The following is an 18355-nucleotide window of genomic DNA, read 5'->3' as shown; positions in this document are numbered from 1 at the left end:
TGGAAATTTTCACTGGAGTTTGGCTTTGGTGCAACTTGCCCTTAGTATATTCTCACTGCACAGTTCTGTGTGACTTATTTCCTTCAGTATTGTAATTCAAACTGCTGTTGCATTTTTTATTATTATTATTAATTCATTTTCTCAAACATGCAATGAAATATTGATGTTATGTTCCTTATAATAGGCTGCGAAGTATGACGTTTCAGGTGCGGCTAGGACAAAAGGTCGTTAATGGAATTTCATACACATCTTGCAGGCCTAGGCCGGCACATCTTGCAGGCCTAGGCCGGCAAAGTCCTCTTTTTTAATTTTCATTTCACAGATATTTGTGACACAGCATCGTGGCATTCATCCATTAAAAAAAATTAGAGGCAGTATTTGCTTTATGGTTCGTAATGACACTGCCACTACGCCTATAAAAAAAAACAAAAAACAATGTTTGCTATAATTTGCAGTTTTATTTGTATAAAATCAACATGAACTTAATAAATAATACATTCTATAATTTTATAATTTTAAATTATAAATTTAACTACACAAATAAAAACATTTAAAATATTTCATCTAAACGTTAGCGGTAAAAAGGTCTACTCAAACACGCGTAGTTATATTTTTTAAATTGTTATGGAGGTAAAGTTGAAAAATATTAATTCTGTTTTATTGGATTTATGGTGCGTTGTTGATTTTTTGACTTTAATATGAGTTCCGACGAAATAATGAAATTAATATTAATTGTAATCGTAGGCGTTGGAATTGGCAGCGTAAGCAGAATTGATTTTAATATCTTGCTGCCTCTGCCGCCAAGTCAAAGACGAAGTATGTATATGGTTGCTTATGGCAATTTTATTATTTAAGAAACTAAGAAAAATGGCTTACAGTTTATTAGAAACAGTTTTGTGGCATATTTTAAATGGATGTAACTACAAATTCGTCAACACTGTGGAAATTATACTTATTTACTCCGTGCATAAAGCAACGATGTATGTGAAACATGATATCAACATGAAAGACTATGTAAACTTATGTGACGAAAACGACAGTCAGACGGATACAAGGCGAAAAAATCAAAGATACATGAAAATATACGGGTAGTAAAAATACACGACTCGTGTAAAACATACGCGTGATAATGATATAGGTACGTGTTGGTTATATTTTGGGTGTACTTTACTTTACTTTTAGTTTTTTCTATAAATAAAACTTGGGTTTCGTGGATTTTTTATTTTATTTATTTCATTGCATGTTTGAGAAAAGCACTATACCTACATACCTCGGCGGGAAATGGGGTTGCCCGCGCTCAGACCTATCCGGCCTAAATATTTTCTTCATATTTACAGATGTTGTCATTGAAGCTTCACATAGCCTTGCCGAATTCTTTGTTGCTGATAGTATGTATTAACAATTCGTTATTTAAATTAGCAAATAAGTACCTACATAAATACTAATTTTATAAAATCCTTTAATCTTGGTTGAGTACCTATACCTACAATTTTATTAATTAAAACTAATTCGTTCGCCTCGACTCGTCGCCTGCTTGAAAGAGGCCTTGACCCTCGCTCCGGGTTTTTCCTGATTCAAAGGTTGTCCATCGCAATCCAACGCGGCAACGCAGCGAGCGTGATGGGCACCTTTGCGTCGGGGGCAGCTCGGGTCGGGTCGGATTAATAAAAGTTCAATTTAATTATAAATAAAATGAACTAATTTAATTTAATTAAATAAAAAGACGACCGGTCTGGCCTAGTGGATAGTGACCCTGCCTGCGAAGCCGATGGTCCTGGGTTCGAATCCCAGTAAGGGCATTTATTTGTGTGATGAACACTAATATTTGTTCCTGAGTCATGGCTGTTTTCTATGTATATAAGTATGTATTTATCTATATAAGTATGTATATCGTCGCCTAGCACCCATAGTACAAGCTTTGCTTAGTTTGGGGCTAGATTGATCTGTGTAAGATGTCCCCTAATATTTATTTATTTAATTTAATTGGTTGTAATGTATTATTTTGTTGTGTTTGTTATGCATGATCCCAGATGGTCGAAATAAATGATAATTTAATTTAATTTTAATTATTATAGGTTACAAGGCGCTTGTGAAGGATGGACTGATATATGAAATGCAAAAACATGGGAACAATACATTGATTGTCAAAAATGAAATGAATGAGACTAATTTCTTTGCTGCACAGAGGTAATTAAGACTGTCTAAGCCTTAAACGAAATAATCTTGGGGTTGAGGATTTTGATCCTGCTCAGCATTGAGACTTATTTATATAATAGTATAAATTTACTCAGTTTTTTTCGAGCTCGGGTGCTAATCTGTTAAACAAAAGACTGTTTGCAGAGCAAAAGCAAAGTTTGTTTCTTTTAAGAGCGGTCTCCCGCACGTGGCAAAGGCAACTATCGTGATAGTATTAAGGTTCAAATTTATGTCACAGCTCATTCAGAGGACAATCAGGGTGGTCTTATCTTTGGAGATAACAAAACGTGTTATCTCCGAATGGGCCGTTTCATGAATTAGAACCATATAAATAGAATGGTAAGTTGGCTTTTTAAACGGGCTTGTTCCCGTTAGGTACTTATGTCGAGGCTTTTAGCAGTATGCAGTGTAACCACTACATAAAGGAAACAATACATTTTATTTAAAAGATTAGGGCCGGTGCCCGAAAAAAAATCTGAGATATCCATACTAGATATGCAAAATGATGGCTCGAATAAATACTTACCCTTGTTACTTTTGTTTCTTCCTGTTTTAGTCGTTTTGAGATAATTATTATAATTCGTACTTTCGCAAATAGAGGAATCTGTTTATATGGGACAGTATTTAGCGCAACTTATTTCTACGTGTATCTTTAACCCTTTACCGGGCTAAGGGATATATACATATTTCCTACATACGGCACTTCAAACATAATATGTTCTATTTTCGATGAGTAAGACTGACGTTACATTCGATTGTCATTCTTGAAATGTCAGCCTGGTAAAGGGTTAAATTATTGCTGCCTGATGTAGATGTAGAGCCATCTCGAACTGTCGCTCATCTGTCCAGAAGATTAGAAGAAACAATCCGTGTTGTACCTAGTCGTTTTGAGATATGTATTTTAATTCGTACTTTCGCAAATAGAGGATTCGTTTTATACGGGACACTATATAGCGCAACTTATTTCTACGTGTATCTTGCCCTTTACCGGGCTAAGGGATATATATTTCCCACATACGGCACTTCAAACATGTGTTCTGTTTTCGATGAGTAAGACTGACAATCGATTGTCATTTTTGAAATGTCAGCCTGGTAAAGGGTTAAATTATTGCTGCCGCCAGGTTGAAGAAAATGCAACATTCTATACCAGAGGCGCCAGATGTAGAGCCATCTCGAACTGTCGCTCATCTGTCCAGGAAATTAGAAGACACAATCCGATGTCGCACTATGCCTCGCAAATTAATAGGCACTATGAAAGGTTGCAAGTCAAAGTGGATCAATATTGTATTTCTTTGAAAAGTTGCCCTTTACGTAGATATATGTACATATAATATCGTCTGTATGACTGAGCTGTCGTGAGACACAGGTTTCTTTTTACTCCCGGCAACATTTCTTTTGTGCAATAAATTATAAATGAATATTTAGCGATGTGGATATTTACGTAGGTCATACTGAGCAACCCCGAAATCACGAAAAAAAATAATTGACCGTTGCATACATTTTGGTTGGTCAGATGTTGATGTCCCATAGTAAAAGTTGCTCAGTATGATCTATATACCTATTCAGATCGCAAAAAAAATCCCAAAGGTTAAAAGAAACACCCTATAAATCTTCTATAAATCTTTTAGATCTTAGCCATCTTAGGGTCCTTGTTTTGTAGTATAAATTGGTACTTATAATACTTAGCGTGCTATCTAATATAGCTATAGCATGTCTGTCATGCAAAAAAGCGTGGTCAACGTCAGATGTGTGTTTAATAAACTTTTTTTTTTCAGAACACATCCAAAATACTGCTTACTATTTGTCCGGCGTTGTGGGTAGACCAGGTCTGTTACATTGCTTTTAATGTATACCTTTCTGTCTCTGAAAATCTAAATATAATTAATAGTAGGTATTACATTGTGTAAACAATATTTTACGAACGTTGAAGCCCGAAGGCGAAGGCTTAATTAACACGAGTTCGTAATTCCTGTACCACCCGTGGCAAACACAATGTTTTTCATCACACTTGTGAGGGAAAAAGGGAAAAATAAAACTTTTGCCTAATTTCGGAGGTACTCACATGAAATTTAGAATTTACGGATAGCAGCACCTTCGTGTAATAACACCTTTTACGAGCAAGTGTGATAAAGAAAGGTTTACATTTTCTGTCATATATTTTATAATCGCAACGTCTCGTGTTTTAATTTGCAGATCCGAGCATTGAGGCCTACGTGGCGCTCCTGAAAGAGATGGACACGCAGGGAAGCGCGCTGCTCGTTGAGGGAGCTATCTCCAAAACGTACAAGGATTCCGCAGCTTAGTAAGTGGAACAAATAAATGAACGGAACTTACGTACGAAATATCATTTGATATTTACCAGTTCCTTTTCGGTCAAGGAAAACATCGTGAGGAAACCGGACTAATCCCAATACCTAAAGCCTAGTTTGCCCTCTGGGAGTGCTCTATGGGTTGGAAGGTCAGATGGCAGTCGATTTCGTAAAAATAAAACTAGTGCCTACGTCAATACTTGGGATTAGTTGTCAAGCGGACCCCAGCCGTGGAGAAAATGCCGGGATAACGGGAGGAAGAGAAGAGCATATTTAACACGCCCTATTAGTTAGGGAAGCGCTTTTTCTTGCACCCCCTTTGCTTTAGGCCGATTCTGTTTTATAAAATAAACACGTTTAATTAAAGTCTAACCCCCTTATTCATAAACGCGCTACAAACCTTAATTAGCTAATAATCGTTTGTCCTTATTAATTTGTAATTTTGACTTATGTATTTGTAAGAAAGGGATAAAACATAATTTAACTAAATCAGGCCCGTAAAGTTTTACCTGCCCCACCTAGGGGACATAGGACAATAAGTCAAAGTTTTATGAATAAGGGGGTTAAGACTCTCATAATGGTAAATAAAAATTATCAACATAGGTAAAGGGCCCCTGTTTCGGCAGGTTAAGGCTCTTGAGAGTTGTATATTTTTTTTAAATATTACTGAGCATATCAATACCTTGAAAGCTTTTGAGTAAATTATATTAGTTCTTTGTTAATAATTTAATGTATAAACTATAGGGTTTTAGTTGAAACTTTTTTTTATATGAATTTTTTCGTGAACCTCTTATTTGGCTCCCATTTCGTGATACAAATTTAGCTCAGCTCCTAAGTTCGTGAATTCGTGTTCCCTGTTTCGGAATACATTTTCTTAGAGTAATTGGTGATAATTTGCTGATAATAATTTTAAATATTTAACGGTCTTACCTACTTACGAGTAACTGTAAGGTCAAATTAAAAATAATATAAAAAAAAATGTTAAATTGAAAGCTAGCTTAAAGTTTTTTGTACTCGTCGACTTTAATGGTTGAATTAAGACTTTGTAAACCATATGGGTACTTTAATACTTGATTAAAAGCCGAACTATATAAATAAAAAAAAATAAAAAAAAAATAAAACAAAATTAAAATTTAAAAATATATATATTTACAAAAAAAAATAACTATCTTATATGTTAAATATAAACATACACAAAAATAAATCAAATAAATTGAATTATAAATAAAATTGTGCTAGTAGTTAATATGAGAATATACGTGGAATATACTTACCTTAAAATTTTTAACTCGGGTCACATTCAAACTTGTTTTATGAGAATTCTAGTGAAAAAAACATATACCGAATTTCGCTCATACGAAACTTCATGAAATACATTAATTGTTTTCTAATTTATTTTTTTAATTATCTTCGTTGTTATATTTAAAAAAACCCTAACAAGCACTCAAAATGTATCTAGAAAACCCTTGATTCGTTAGTGGCACGAAATAGGAGACACACGTAAAATAAAATGACCGCTATTTCGTGAGTCGATTTATTGCAATTTTAAGGTATTTCTATGCATATATTCAATCTTTTTTCTTATCAAATCAATTACTAAGGAACCCACAAAAACACTCCCAAAAACTTTTATTCGAATGGGTTTAGCTTTTCCTTCCTATAAGCTTAACAAGTGAGAGCGCGCACCTTACGCCTAAAAAAAGTGCACGCATACAACACAGCTGTTCGCGGCCGTCTGACAGTTTCCACCGTCGTATTACTCTCAGTTTAATCACTAAAATATTGGTTATTATTTTATTGAAGAGATTAAATAATACAGATTTTTTTCATATTTATAATTTGAATAAAAAATATTTGAATTCCTTATTATTTGCGCCAGAAACAAAACTAACGAAATAACGTACTAACACGAACTTGGAGCCCGTTACCTTATAGCTAGTATTTCAAAATAATGTTTATGTTTACCCATCCCTAAGAACTTGACAGCTACCAATTTGCACCTCCGATAACGGGGTCTACTTTATTGTAATTAATCGATGTTCAAACTTTCGGCTTAAATTTTCTTCTTCTTCATCCCTAAATTATACGAAAATAATATATAACTTGCCCTAGTTGCTAAAAACAGAAAGAAATATAGCATATATTGGACCTGGAGAGCCCACCCTTTCACCCCCTCTTTTTGGGGGGTATACCCGGTTACGATCTCTTGGCTACCGGGCCAAATCAGCTTTGTTTGACCTAAGGAATAATCGTGCCAAGCGGCATCGCCTGAGACTAAAGTGCATACGCAATGCTCTTACTAACCCTACTATAATCTGTGTGAACTGTTTTCCGTTGAGCACAAATAGCACAATACATAATCTAAAACATTAATTTTAATATAATGCTTACCTAATGTGCGGAGGTAACTAGGTACTACAGTCAACATCAAAATAAATAAATAACGATGACCAAAGTGGCCAAATATATCGAAACACGTGCTTATTTCTATGGTAAGCAAAGTTTGTAGGTACTGACTGACTGTACATGCTTTCTTTCTTATTTCAGCCTTCGATTATTGACATCGTATGCAGATCAGATCAATCTCTCTAACCTTCGTTTGGAAAGCAATATCTCAAACAAACTGACCAGAATAATGAATAACGTGCCCGAAAGAGGATACACTAAATCCGACTTAGACGGTATGTTCACAAAACAATAGCCTCTGCCATGACTAGGTTCACAACGCAGGTGAAGAATCCAAATAAATTTAGATGTGACGGTGTTTAGAGGATTCCGAAAGATTATTTTAATAACGCTTTCTAACTTTATTAAGCTAACAACACAGAAAAGCATGAAATAATACAGTATACTTCCATTCTAAATGTTTTATTTCAATAAGAAATACTTGAGTATATCAGTAAACCTTACCAATTCGCGCTAGTGCGGCTATGGGCTATATACGTTTGCATAAATAATGTGTCAAAATTATTTTTACAGGTGTCATACGCGCACAAACGAAATTATTGGTGTCGTACATCATGCTTCAAGGTAAAACAAAACCGTTATTTGATAGATTTAGGTATTAAATTAAGGTATCTAGTATGTAGGTACCTTTGTACCTATAGTTGACCCATTACATATGTATAGTACGAATATGGAATTTCCTATCTTCTTCTTCTTTGCCATGTCCCGTTATTTGGGGTCGGCCCTCCTATAATAACATAGAATTTTTTCTAGAATTTTATTTATAAGTATATTATTTATTTTAATATATATGGGGGGTTATAGCTTAAGAATTTTTTTTTATTTGAAATTAGCATTTATTTTATATATATGGAATTTCCTATAATAGTATAAATGTACTTCTGTCAGAACAAAGGACGGCTCTGCTAAAACAAGTCGTAGACCGGCTTGCCTCTGCTCCTGAGGGTCTGCTGCTGCGGCACGGCACCGTTCGCCAGTCAAACGGAGATGGAGCTCGCATGCAAGTTTTCAACTACTTTTCTTTTCACAAAGGACAGTGGCGGATTTGCCCTAAGGCCAAGTAGACCCGGGCCTAGGGCAGCAAGATATTAGGGGCGGCAAATTGTGACAAAAAATTCGCTGATGATAACAAGAAACAACTCAAAATGTAGTCAATGTGATGGGTGCTGAGAAAGGGGCGGCTACAGGGCCTGGGGCCTAGCCTAGAGCGGCAAAGACTGCAAATCCGCCGCTGACATAGGATGTGGCTGCTATTCTAGTATTTATGGTGAAAATGGGCAGTCGTAATTTGTCGAATATTGCAAAGAAACAAACGTTAACCGCTATTTAAGCTTCGTTGGCTGGATGGCTCTCGACTTCACTATAAAATGTTTATGGGAGAGGCCTTTTTATCGTCACCTCTCAAAATATTTTAAGCAATTTCATCATCATTCATCATCATCACGTAACCCAATATCGGACAAGGCACAAATGGTTAACAAATAGATTTTAATTAATTTTATTTTATGTTTCCTTATATGGATGTAATTGGCATAAGTTCTGAAGCTATAAGAAGAGGACTTGATAGGGGCGATATGTACAATTGTATATTCAGGTCGTGTAAAATAATAAATAAAAAAAAAGTTTCATCATCCGACATTTATAAATGACATCCGATTTCAGATTAGCTGGAAAAAATACAGATCAGCTAACGGTGACCGGTGCAGATCCCGTAGTGGAACGTAAAGTTCAAAACAAAATTGTTTGTTTGATGGAAGGATTAGTACCCGATAACCAAAAAGAGCTCATGGATGGTGAGAAATGTCATAATCGTCTTATTTACGTATTACTAGTAGGTATTACTACTTATGTACTTTATAGGAACATTACTTTGAAGTTTACCTGTCGTAAAACTTTTAAGAGATGTGTACTTGTTATGAATTTAAAGGAAACCTGAGCATCAGAAATTACCTACCCAGTTAGTAGGGTAAAATTGGGTGCTGTAGTATTTCAAACAAAAAATAATTCCATGTCCTCGCTATCTGCGATTATTTATTATTGGTTTCTAGTTACACGCACTCTAGAGCTAAGCCAGTTCTGCCATTAGCTTTTAAGTGAGCTCGTCATTGTCGTATTAGGGCGTGGTATTCCATCTGTCCAATGTGTATTGCGTCTCACATTTTTGCTTATTGAAAGAGTGAGACGCAATGACATTGGACAGGTGAAATACCAACCTAAGACACATAGGTACCTACTTACGTTTATTATCAAATTGCAGGTGTAATTGCTGATGCTACTCGGTATCTTGCTGTTCAACTTTTACAACCACGTGAGTACAAAATACATTTTTGCCTTCGTAGCCAAAATGTTAATCTTGATCTTTTGACGGGGCATGTTGTTATGCCGCTAAATATTTAGGTATAGTTGCCATCAGATATATAGGAGCGGCTAAGGTGCTCACAAATATCTGAACACGCCTCTATCGTCAAGGCGTTAAGAGTACGTGTTGCGATATCTTTGACCACTTCGTCCGCTCCGATATATCTAATGGCAACTGTACAATTAACCACAAATAGTAGATTTCACTGTATTTAAAACCAGAGTCTGGTTGGGTTTTCAGGTGTGATCCAAGTGTGCAAGTGCATGAAGAGCGTGTTCGTGCAATGCGAGTTGTGGTGCGACGAGATCTTCAGGCGCATGTCGCGCCCGTGCTGCACATGCTCGCGGCAGCTGGTGGTGACTACATCAGATATATCAGAATAACGCCTAATAAACTGTTGATGGGTTGAGTAGATCAACCACAACCACATCAAGTCTCTTAGAGATGCAAGCAGCTTTCAGTATACAAATAAGTCATAATATGATAGTTCACTTTGGCCATACCTAATTTAAAATTGTTGCCTAATTTAGCAAGTGGCCAGCATGTGCCTAAGTTTTCCTTATAGTATAATAGTGTATCTTCCTTAGATGGATACACTGTCAGATCTAGCGCCTCACGAGCGGCTCCAATCGTCAACTCGGGGAGATCGCGCCTACGGGCCCGGTGTCGATATCACCATCAGGTACTGTTTTTGTTTTCTGTCTGAGCGCCAGCCAGATATACAAAATATATATATAATAAATAACCTCATACGGTAAAAATTCGAATTAAATCAGGAAACCTTACAGGATTGTTTAATATATTTAGTATATTTCATCTTTAGGCCCTGCCCTGCGCCCACATGCCCCGCGAACGACCCCACATGCCCCGCGGACGCCCCAACAGAGGGCTGCCAGACCTCCTATATGCTCTACTCCACCGAGTACAGCCGCCAGCGCCAGTACCTCGATTCGCCGACCAAACTCGCACGCTCATCCTTCCGCGACACCAACGTCCAGCCTCCTAGCCCCATCAGCGACTTGTCCCTCGAAGTGTTAAATCAATATTCTTCGTCTCCAACTCCATCTTCCGAAGAACCTACATCTGAATCTACACCCTCGAGCTCATTCTTTTTAACCCAATCGAACTCTGAGGACATATCTAAGTCCTGGTCTTACCATACAACATCGGCACCATCTGCCGATAAATCTGGTGCCTTTGAAGCTACCAGGTCACCGCCGGGCTTCGCTTGGAAGCAATCTAATCCGGGAACACTATTCTCTGAGACGGGATATACTCGTACTGACAGGTCAAATCCAGATTCAAATGGTAAATCATTTTAGTTATAGTTAGTTTTAGTAGGAACTACAGTCCTTTGAGTCTGAATTTAAAGAACTCAGCTCGTTTTTACGAGACCCGGCGCTTAAAAAAAGTCCCGACTGGAGTGCTTTGTTGAGTCTTTTATAAGAGCAACTCAAAAGGACTCGAGCCTCCGAATAAAGACTATTAGGCGTAAAGAAATTAGGCGTTATTGTATATGTAATATTGACAATACTTACAATGCATTTCGAAATTGTAAAAAAAATAAGAGTTCTCTGAAAAGGACTCAAGTCTCTACAAAAGACTCGGATCTCTAACAAGTTGAAAAGAACTCGAGTTTAGATTAAACTTAATTATGTATAAGAGTCCGAAAAACTGAGTCGAGTCTTGAAGCAGAGGACTCAAAGAACTCGAGTCCTAACCAACACTCGTTATAGTTGTGGTGTGGTAGGTAGTCAGTTTAGCACACCGTCCAGTTTTATTTAAGCAAGAGGTGGACGTCAGTTTCAGGCATACCGGTGATCTCAACCGATCAAATGGGCGACTGGCACGCCATGATGGTGAGCCTGACGTGGAACGTGCAAGCCTGGCGCAAGTGGATACAAGAGACCGTGGACCGCGCGCTGTCATATCAGTACAATAGTCATTTGACAGGTAATATTCGGAACCAATGGACGAGTGGGCCGTTATGAATATTATGAATGTGCATGCCTGCAAGTGTTATAGCACCACAGCATCCACATGGAATGTCGATCTCCGAACGCCTTTAAACAATACCAAGGACAACATAAACTAATTAATTTGATAGCGTTATAAACTAAAAGTTTTAAAATTGTTTGTAGATACATCTACAGAATCCTGGAATGATTTTCAGAGAAAAATAACTACAGAGGCCTTACAATGGCGCCAGTACAATCTTTTCAGTCGGCAGTTGATTCTACGACTTGTTCTCCGGTACCAGGATAAAAAGGTGTGTATGATGCGGTTCATTCTCAACCAAACGTTTTAACGACTCGTCTTGAACCAATTAATATTGATCCAAGATGAATCGTTAAAATTTTTAAGGATGCCACTCGAATTCTAATTTCAGTCATGTCTCATGGTGATAAGTATCTTCTTCCAGATCGTCTCTCCGACCAGAGGGACTGTTAAGAATAAAAATTACATGGACTGTCAAAAACAAATGTTGCAAGTTATCGACATGTTCAAGAAATGGACCCACTTTATATCTGTCACAGTAAGATCCCTTTTAATTTTTTACCTACGTAAGTAACTTATCATACCGTAATTCTTACGTACTTTAATAGCAGACGATCCTAGATTGCATGTAGATTAATAGTAGAGTTAATACGGTAATAACGTCCATGTGTTTTTTTAACGAGTGACGCTATAGTAGATTGTTAACCAAGGTAATGATGCCTTTCAGCCGAGTTAAACACTCTACTTTTCATTTCGAATACGAGGAAAGTAAAATACATGTGTTTTTTTAAAAACATGACTAAGTATAAATTTTTATAGTTTATTTTTTAGGGTACTTTCAATTAACAATTTAGGCAAAAGTATCGTTATTTATGGAATGGGGAGTCAAATATCAGAATGGAAATTGTATAACAAATCCATTTATACACAAATTTCAATTGTTTATCGTAAAAAAAATCGTACTTGGAACCTAAAATGCTCTAGTGCAGAAACGTATCATTTTCTGCACATCTTTTAGAACAACAATGACCCTCTTTCAGAGCATGAGAAATGATTTTTTTTTAACCATTTTGAACCGAATTTATAGAAAAGAAATGTAATGTACCTACACTCTATTGGTATTGGTATTTTTGTTTCACCTACCTATGAGGTGATTTGTACTCTGTACCTATTCAATATTATAGGTAAAGGAGACCGATTCATTACGACTGCCACCACCCACTACGGACTCAGAGCAACCAGATTTGTAAGTGACGTTGTAAATAAGTACCTACCCACCAAAAACATTTTCATGTAAAATATATGTTGCCAAGACGAAACCATAAGGCTCGCACTGTCAAAAAGTTATCATTATCTTTTGTAGAGCCAAGCTTCTAACTCTACTATATACAAGCCCTAACTTCACAAACTCTACACCTTTGTCAAAATATGTGGGTTGGCCGTCAATCTCATTTGACATCATATCTCGAGAATTATATTTATCTCGTATAATCCAAACATTCCAAACCCAAGTTATGAGGGTTCAAAAAAACGACGAGCCGCTTCGAGAAAAGGTAGTTAGTGCCCTTGTGCTTCGCTTTGCTCGTCTTGGCGGGGGCACTACCGTGCCCCCAGATCATACATTTATCTTAGCGTAAAATATCATGTTTGCTCCTCTAGGCGATGGAATTACTTCAAAAGTAAAGTGGAGGAATATGCAGAAGATTGGAAAAACTTCAATACGCAAATCATTAAATTAAATTGGGAAAACCACTTCATGGGACTCATTCCAGGTAAATTGATTAGTCCATTTAATTCATATTTTTAATCATACTTATAGGTATTACTTTCTGATCAAAAATGCTATTATACTGCCTTCCGACAGTAGCAAATGGTGGCTTACAGAAGTATCGTGCAACAATTGATTTCTAGAATGGATATCACTGTGGAAATCAGGCGGGCCGGTGTGGGTGGTGAGCGCGTGCGGAGCCGTGCCGAGTGGCGCGGTGAAGGCCGACGAGGCCACCTGGGTCGCGCGCACCACGCACCGCGGCCGCGTGCTGCCCGCCGCCCTGCGGCCCTTCAATCACTGCTGCGTTCTGTACGCGCAGGGCGCCGTGCACCACTATACCAAGTACCAGGTAGGTACTTGAGCCACGCGGGTCGTAGGTACCAGGTGCGTGAGCCACGCGGGATCCACCGTGGCGGCGTGCTACCCGACGCCTACGTAATCTGCCTAATAAGCCTGCGTATCGATGGCTATAAACATTTTTATTATAATATCAGTTGCAATAACGCTTATTTAGTATAATTATTAAATAATATAACAACACTTAATATAATTTCATATGATTAGGGCGAGCGAAGCGAGCCCTATCACTATTCGACAATCTATGCATTCTTGTGGTACTCTTTACGGAAAAACTACTGCACTGTTAGGTTTGAGATTTAACATAGTAATTCAGATTCATGTCTAGATGTGTTATCAAACATAAAAATATCATTTTATAAACTTAAAAAAACAAAATAAAAGAATAACACTTTGTATTACTACTAACGCCATCTGTTGGAGAACAGATGAAATTAACATTCGTGCTAAAGTTAAGTAATTATTTGTTTTTCTGACAGATGGCGTTTACGCCATTATCAACGATGAATACAAAAGTGGATTAAAAATTTGGATTCAGACCCACTTCGCTTCGCTTGGTTTGATTCCCAATTTAGCAATTAAGTTTCTGTGAATACCTACTAGAACAATCAATTTTGCTGTATATTCACTGCGGAGGTCAATAAAATTTACTCGTTTGTTTTGTGACGCTGATGAACTAATCAGTCATGTTGTGTTAGCAAACTTAAATCGGGTATTTTCAGTTCGAGAAACAGTTTTAGTGTTACTATTGCTTGGAACTGCTAAAATTATAAATAAAGATAAGCATATTAATACAAACTTAGTGATTTAGGGCTTAGGGCCGATACAGATGGACTATAACCCGAATGCAACTTGTATAGGAACTGCACGCCGACTGCACGCCAATTGCAACGTCGGCGTGAAGTTCAACAAGATGACCCAGAACCCTGGCAGTACCTAGTGGAACTCAGGTTTGGTGCAACAAAGGCACATTACGTTTTGGTCATCCGACTCATCGTGATGAGCACTTAGGAGAGTAGTACCCAAGATAGAGCTGATGCTGAACCCTGGTAGTACATAGTGGAGCTCGGGTTTGGTGCAACATATATAGACACACGCTGTTTTGGATATCCCACTCGTCATGATGATCACTGGGTAGACCAGTACCCAAGATAGCTGATCCTGAACCCTGACAGTACCTAATGGATAGGGTGGTTCACGTTTGTATGGGAAAAATTCAAACTCTAGTTAGAAGAAGCGGCACCCCCTCATTTTGTTACACTTGTTATGTTGACAAAATACGCCAAGTTTTGTAATCTTATCTCAACTACAAGGGGGTGCTACAACACTTTGAAATTTTTCAAAGTTGTATGATATCCAAAAAAAAAAGTATTTATTATTCAGAATTTTATTTAAGTATCTGGTTTCACACTATTTGCACATGTGATTTATAAGTTTTTAAGTAGAAAAAAATTTTTATTTCTATTTTTTATAATTTTTCAAAAGTAAGATTTTTATTTTTTTTTAGATTTTTATGTAAGTAGTGGTTTTCACATTATTTGAAAGTGTGATTTAAAAGATATTAAGTAAAAAAAAAATTTATTTCTAGTTTTTATGACTTTTTTAGGCGAAATTCAAAAAATCTTACTTTTGAAAAATTATAAAAAATAGAAATAAAAATGTTTTTCTACTTAAAAACTTATAAATCACATGTGCAAATAGTGTGAAACCAGATACTTAAATAAAATCCTGAATAATAAAAACTTTTTTTTTTGGATTTCATACAACTTTGAAAAATTTCAAAGTGTTGTAGCACCCCCTTGTAGTTGAGATAAAATTACGAAACTTGGTGTATTTTATCAACATAATAAGTGTAACAAAATAAGGGGGTGCCCCGTAGGAAAATAAAAAAAAATGTTTTTTGAACCACCCTACTAATGGAGCTCGGGTTTTAACAACATAGACACACGCTGTTTTGGTCATCCGACTCGTCTTGATGAGCACTTAGGAGAGTAGTACCCAAGATAAAGCTGATGCTGAACCCTGGCTGTACCTATTGGAACTCAGGTCTGGTGCAACATAGGCACACGCTGTTTTGGTCATGCAACTCGTCTTGATGAGTACTTAGGAAAGTAGTACCCAAGATAGAGCTGATGCTGAACCCTGGCTGTACCTAGTGGAACTCAGGTTTGGTGCAACACAGGCACACGCTGTTTTAGTCACTCGACACGTCTTGATGAGCACTTGGAAGAGCAGCACCCAAGATAGAGCTGATGCTGAACCTTGGCTGTACCTAGAGGAACTCAGGTTTGATGCAACATAGACACACGCTGTTTTGGACATCCGACTCGTCATGATGAGCACTTGGGAGACCAGTACCCAAGATAGAGCTGATGCTGAACTCTGGCAGTACCTAGTGGAACTCAGGTTTGTCGCAACCTAGGCACACGCTGTTTTGGTCATCCGACTCGTCTTGATGAGCATTTAGGAGTAGTACCCAAGATAAAGCTGATGCTGAACCCTGGCTGTACCTATTGGAACTCAGGTTTGGTGCAACATAGGCACACGCTGTTTTGGTCATCCGACTCGTCTTGATGAGCACTTAGGAGATTAGTACCCAAGATAGACCTGATGCTGAACGCTGGCTGTACCTAGTGGAACTCAGGTTTAGTGCAACATAGGCACACGCTGTTTTGGTCATCTGACACGTCTTAATGAGCACTTAGAAGAGCAGTACCCAAGATAGAGCTGATGCTGAACCCTGGCTGTACCTAGTGGAACTGTGTGTGTGTGTGTGTGTTTATGTGCGGAGCAGCGTGATTACCGCCAGTAGGTGTCCAGACGAGATAGTATTTCGCTCAATTGTGTGGTGTGGACGCAAAAATAAATTCAAGGACATTGGGTCGCTGACCCAACATTCTGTAGGAAAGCCAGTTGGCTTCCTTACAAAAAGTACTGGGCGATCGTGTAGGATGTAATAAGCGCTTATGAAAATGTATACGTGTGGATGGATGATATTGGCAATTTGATTTTGTTGTCTGGACACGCTTTTAATGGACAAAGTAAAAGCTGTAACAGAAAGGCGTACCGGACAGCAACCGGGGTCCGGTTAGTATATTTCTTTCTTGCTATCACTTATAGCTGCGTTCTTAACGGAATTATTACGTACTCACTCGATCGAACATGAAACAAGCCTCGGATTGGATCAAAGTCGCGGTCCGGTACGTTTCGGTAGAAAAACTCCGCGAGCCCTTACAAAGCTCTGCTTTTTGCTAGTATATATTATCATTTTATATAATGATTAATTGATCTAATAACATTTAGCATAACATTCTTGAAGTATAATGCATATTTCCTATACCGAATTTATGATATAAAGTTATTTCATCTAAAGTAGAATTGTTATAACCTTTGTTGATATAATGTATTAGATATATAATTCCACATTTACTATTACACACTACAAAAAACGATACTCTTTCTACGTATAACGAACTGCTATTTATAACTAGGTAGGTAAGGTTAAGAACTGCGACCCCTACACAAAACCAACCGCTACCAGAATACTAGGTTAGGTTAGGTTAAGAACTGCGACCCCTACACAAAACGAACCGCTACCAGAAAAGTAGGTTAGGTTAGGTTAGGATTGCATTCATTACACAAACAAACCACTACCAGGATACTAGCTAGGTTAGGTTAGGTTGGAATTGTGACCCCTATATAAAATGAAAGGAATAAAGTTTAGATTAGGTAAAGTAAACCCAATTTGCAAAGAAAAATTGATATATATATATTTAAATTAAACATTGGATGTTTTTTTTTCGATTCAAATTGGAAACCTCACGATACTTGTTAGTATGTATGTGTTTGCTGTAAAAAAAAAGTATCAGACGTTAAACATTTACATATGTCGTCATAAAAATACCTATATTATACCGAATAATGCTTATATAATAATACTTGTATAATAAATGAGCATTATATCACATGATCGTTATAATAAATGAGTGTTATATCAAAAGATAAGTATATAAAATGATATTAAACATTTTAATAATATACCAAATGTATATTAAAAAAAAATAGTTATTATATTTTCTGAAATTATATCAAATGTTGTTATATCTACAGAAAATATATTAATTATTTTTATGTCGATCATTACACACCCAGGACGGGGGCCCTGGGCACGGGCGCCGTGTGCCCTTATGGTAAAGACGGTACTGTTTAGAGCTAAGCCGACGTGAACTTTCCGTCAGGTACTATGCAACGCGGACGTGGAGTGGATCCCTTGGCGCTCGGGCGGCTCGGTGCCGACGCGGTCGGTGGTGGTGGCGCCGCGCGTGCTGGTGGGGCGCGTGCGCTACCGCGGCTCGTTCCTGCTCGGCGCGGTGCCGGCGCCACACTACCGCTGCCACATCGTCATCCTCGGCCGTCCGTTCGCAGTCAACACCTACGAGCTGTTGGTGTTGGTGGACACGGACACGTAATCTGACACTGAATCTGAGTGACCTATCCAGAAATTTTAAGTGAGCTTTGAAATTTAAACGTTTGGAGTCGCAGGCTACGTGCCAAATCGGGGTCGGCGTTTGAAAAGTCGGGGATTGGAAAATCGGAGTATTAGCAACGTATTTTTATTGTATTTAGATTGAGCGATGGAAATTATGCAATATAGGTACTTACCTACTTAAGTTATTGCTGTATAAACTAGGTAACAAATTGATTTATAGTATAATTACTAGGAGCGGACAATCTTTCTCATAGTGAAATTAATTGTGAACGTTATGTGAATGTTTAGATATACAATTTTTTATGAATAATTTTGCTCACAGCGAAATTAATTGTGAACGTCCAGTGAGCGTTTTGTGAATATTTTGTGATTTCTTAACTATGGGGATTTTTGAAATATATACATTTTTT

The 18355-nt window shown here is 37.4% G+C and overlaps 1 protein-coding gene across 1 annotated transcript in view; it reads left to right on the top strand.

The window, feature by feature from the left end:
- The window catches only part of LOC134789969 (uncharacterized), a 92163-nt gene extending 73928 nt beyond the window's left edge, over nucleotides 1–18235 (top strand). The window contains exons 42-61 of the mRNA XM_063760696.1: nucleotides 1338–1388; nucleotides 2076–2187; nucleotides 3318–3454; nucleotides 3972–4022; nucleotides 4390–4498; nucleotides 7053–7186; nucleotides 7485–7535; nucleotides 7860–8031; nucleotides 8634–8764; nucleotides 9229–9279; nucleotides 9571–9686; nucleotides 9918–10012; nucleotides 10154–10638; nucleotides 11134–11283; nucleotides 11472–11599; nucleotides 11753–11866; nucleotides 12513–12574; nucleotides 12988–13100; nucleotides 13240–13448; nucleotides 17695–18235. Coding sequence (XP_063616766.1) covers nucleotides 1338–1388; nucleotides 2076–2187; nucleotides 3318–3454; nucleotides 3972–4022; nucleotides 4390–4498; nucleotides 7053–7186; nucleotides 7485–7535; nucleotides 7860–8031; nucleotides 8634–8764; nucleotides 9229–9279; nucleotides 9571–9686; nucleotides 9918–10012; nucleotides 10154–10638; nucleotides 11134–11283; nucleotides 11472–11599; nucleotides 11753–11866; nucleotides 12513–12574; nucleotides 12988–13100; nucleotides 13240–13448; nucleotides 17695–17925 — 2702 coding nt within the window. The 3' untranslated portion in view covers nucleotides 17926–18235. The remainder of the gene's footprint in view (nucleotides 1–1337; nucleotides 1389–2075; nucleotides 2188–3317; nucleotides 3455–3971; nucleotides 4023–4389; nucleotides 4499–7052; nucleotides 7187–7484; nucleotides 7536–7859; nucleotides 8032–8633; nucleotides 8765–9228; nucleotides 9280–9570; nucleotides 9687–9917; nucleotides 10013–10153; nucleotides 10639–11133; nucleotides 11284–11471; nucleotides 11600–11752; nucleotides 11867–12512; nucleotides 12575–12987; nucleotides 13101–13239; nucleotides 13449–17694) is intronic.
- The last annotated feature ends 120 nt before the right edge of the window (nucleotides 18236–18355 follow it).

This window comes from Cydia splendana, chromosome 4, assembly GCF_910591565.1.
Source record: "Cydia splendana chromosome 4, ilCydSple1.2, whole genome shotgun sequence".
Classification (NCBI taxonomy): Eukaryota; Metazoa; Arthropoda; class Insecta; order Lepidoptera; family Tortricidae; genus Cydia; species Cydia splendana.
The sequence above is the reverse complement of the archived record's forward strand: the minus strand, read 5'-3'. Positions and strand labels throughout refer to the sequence as shown.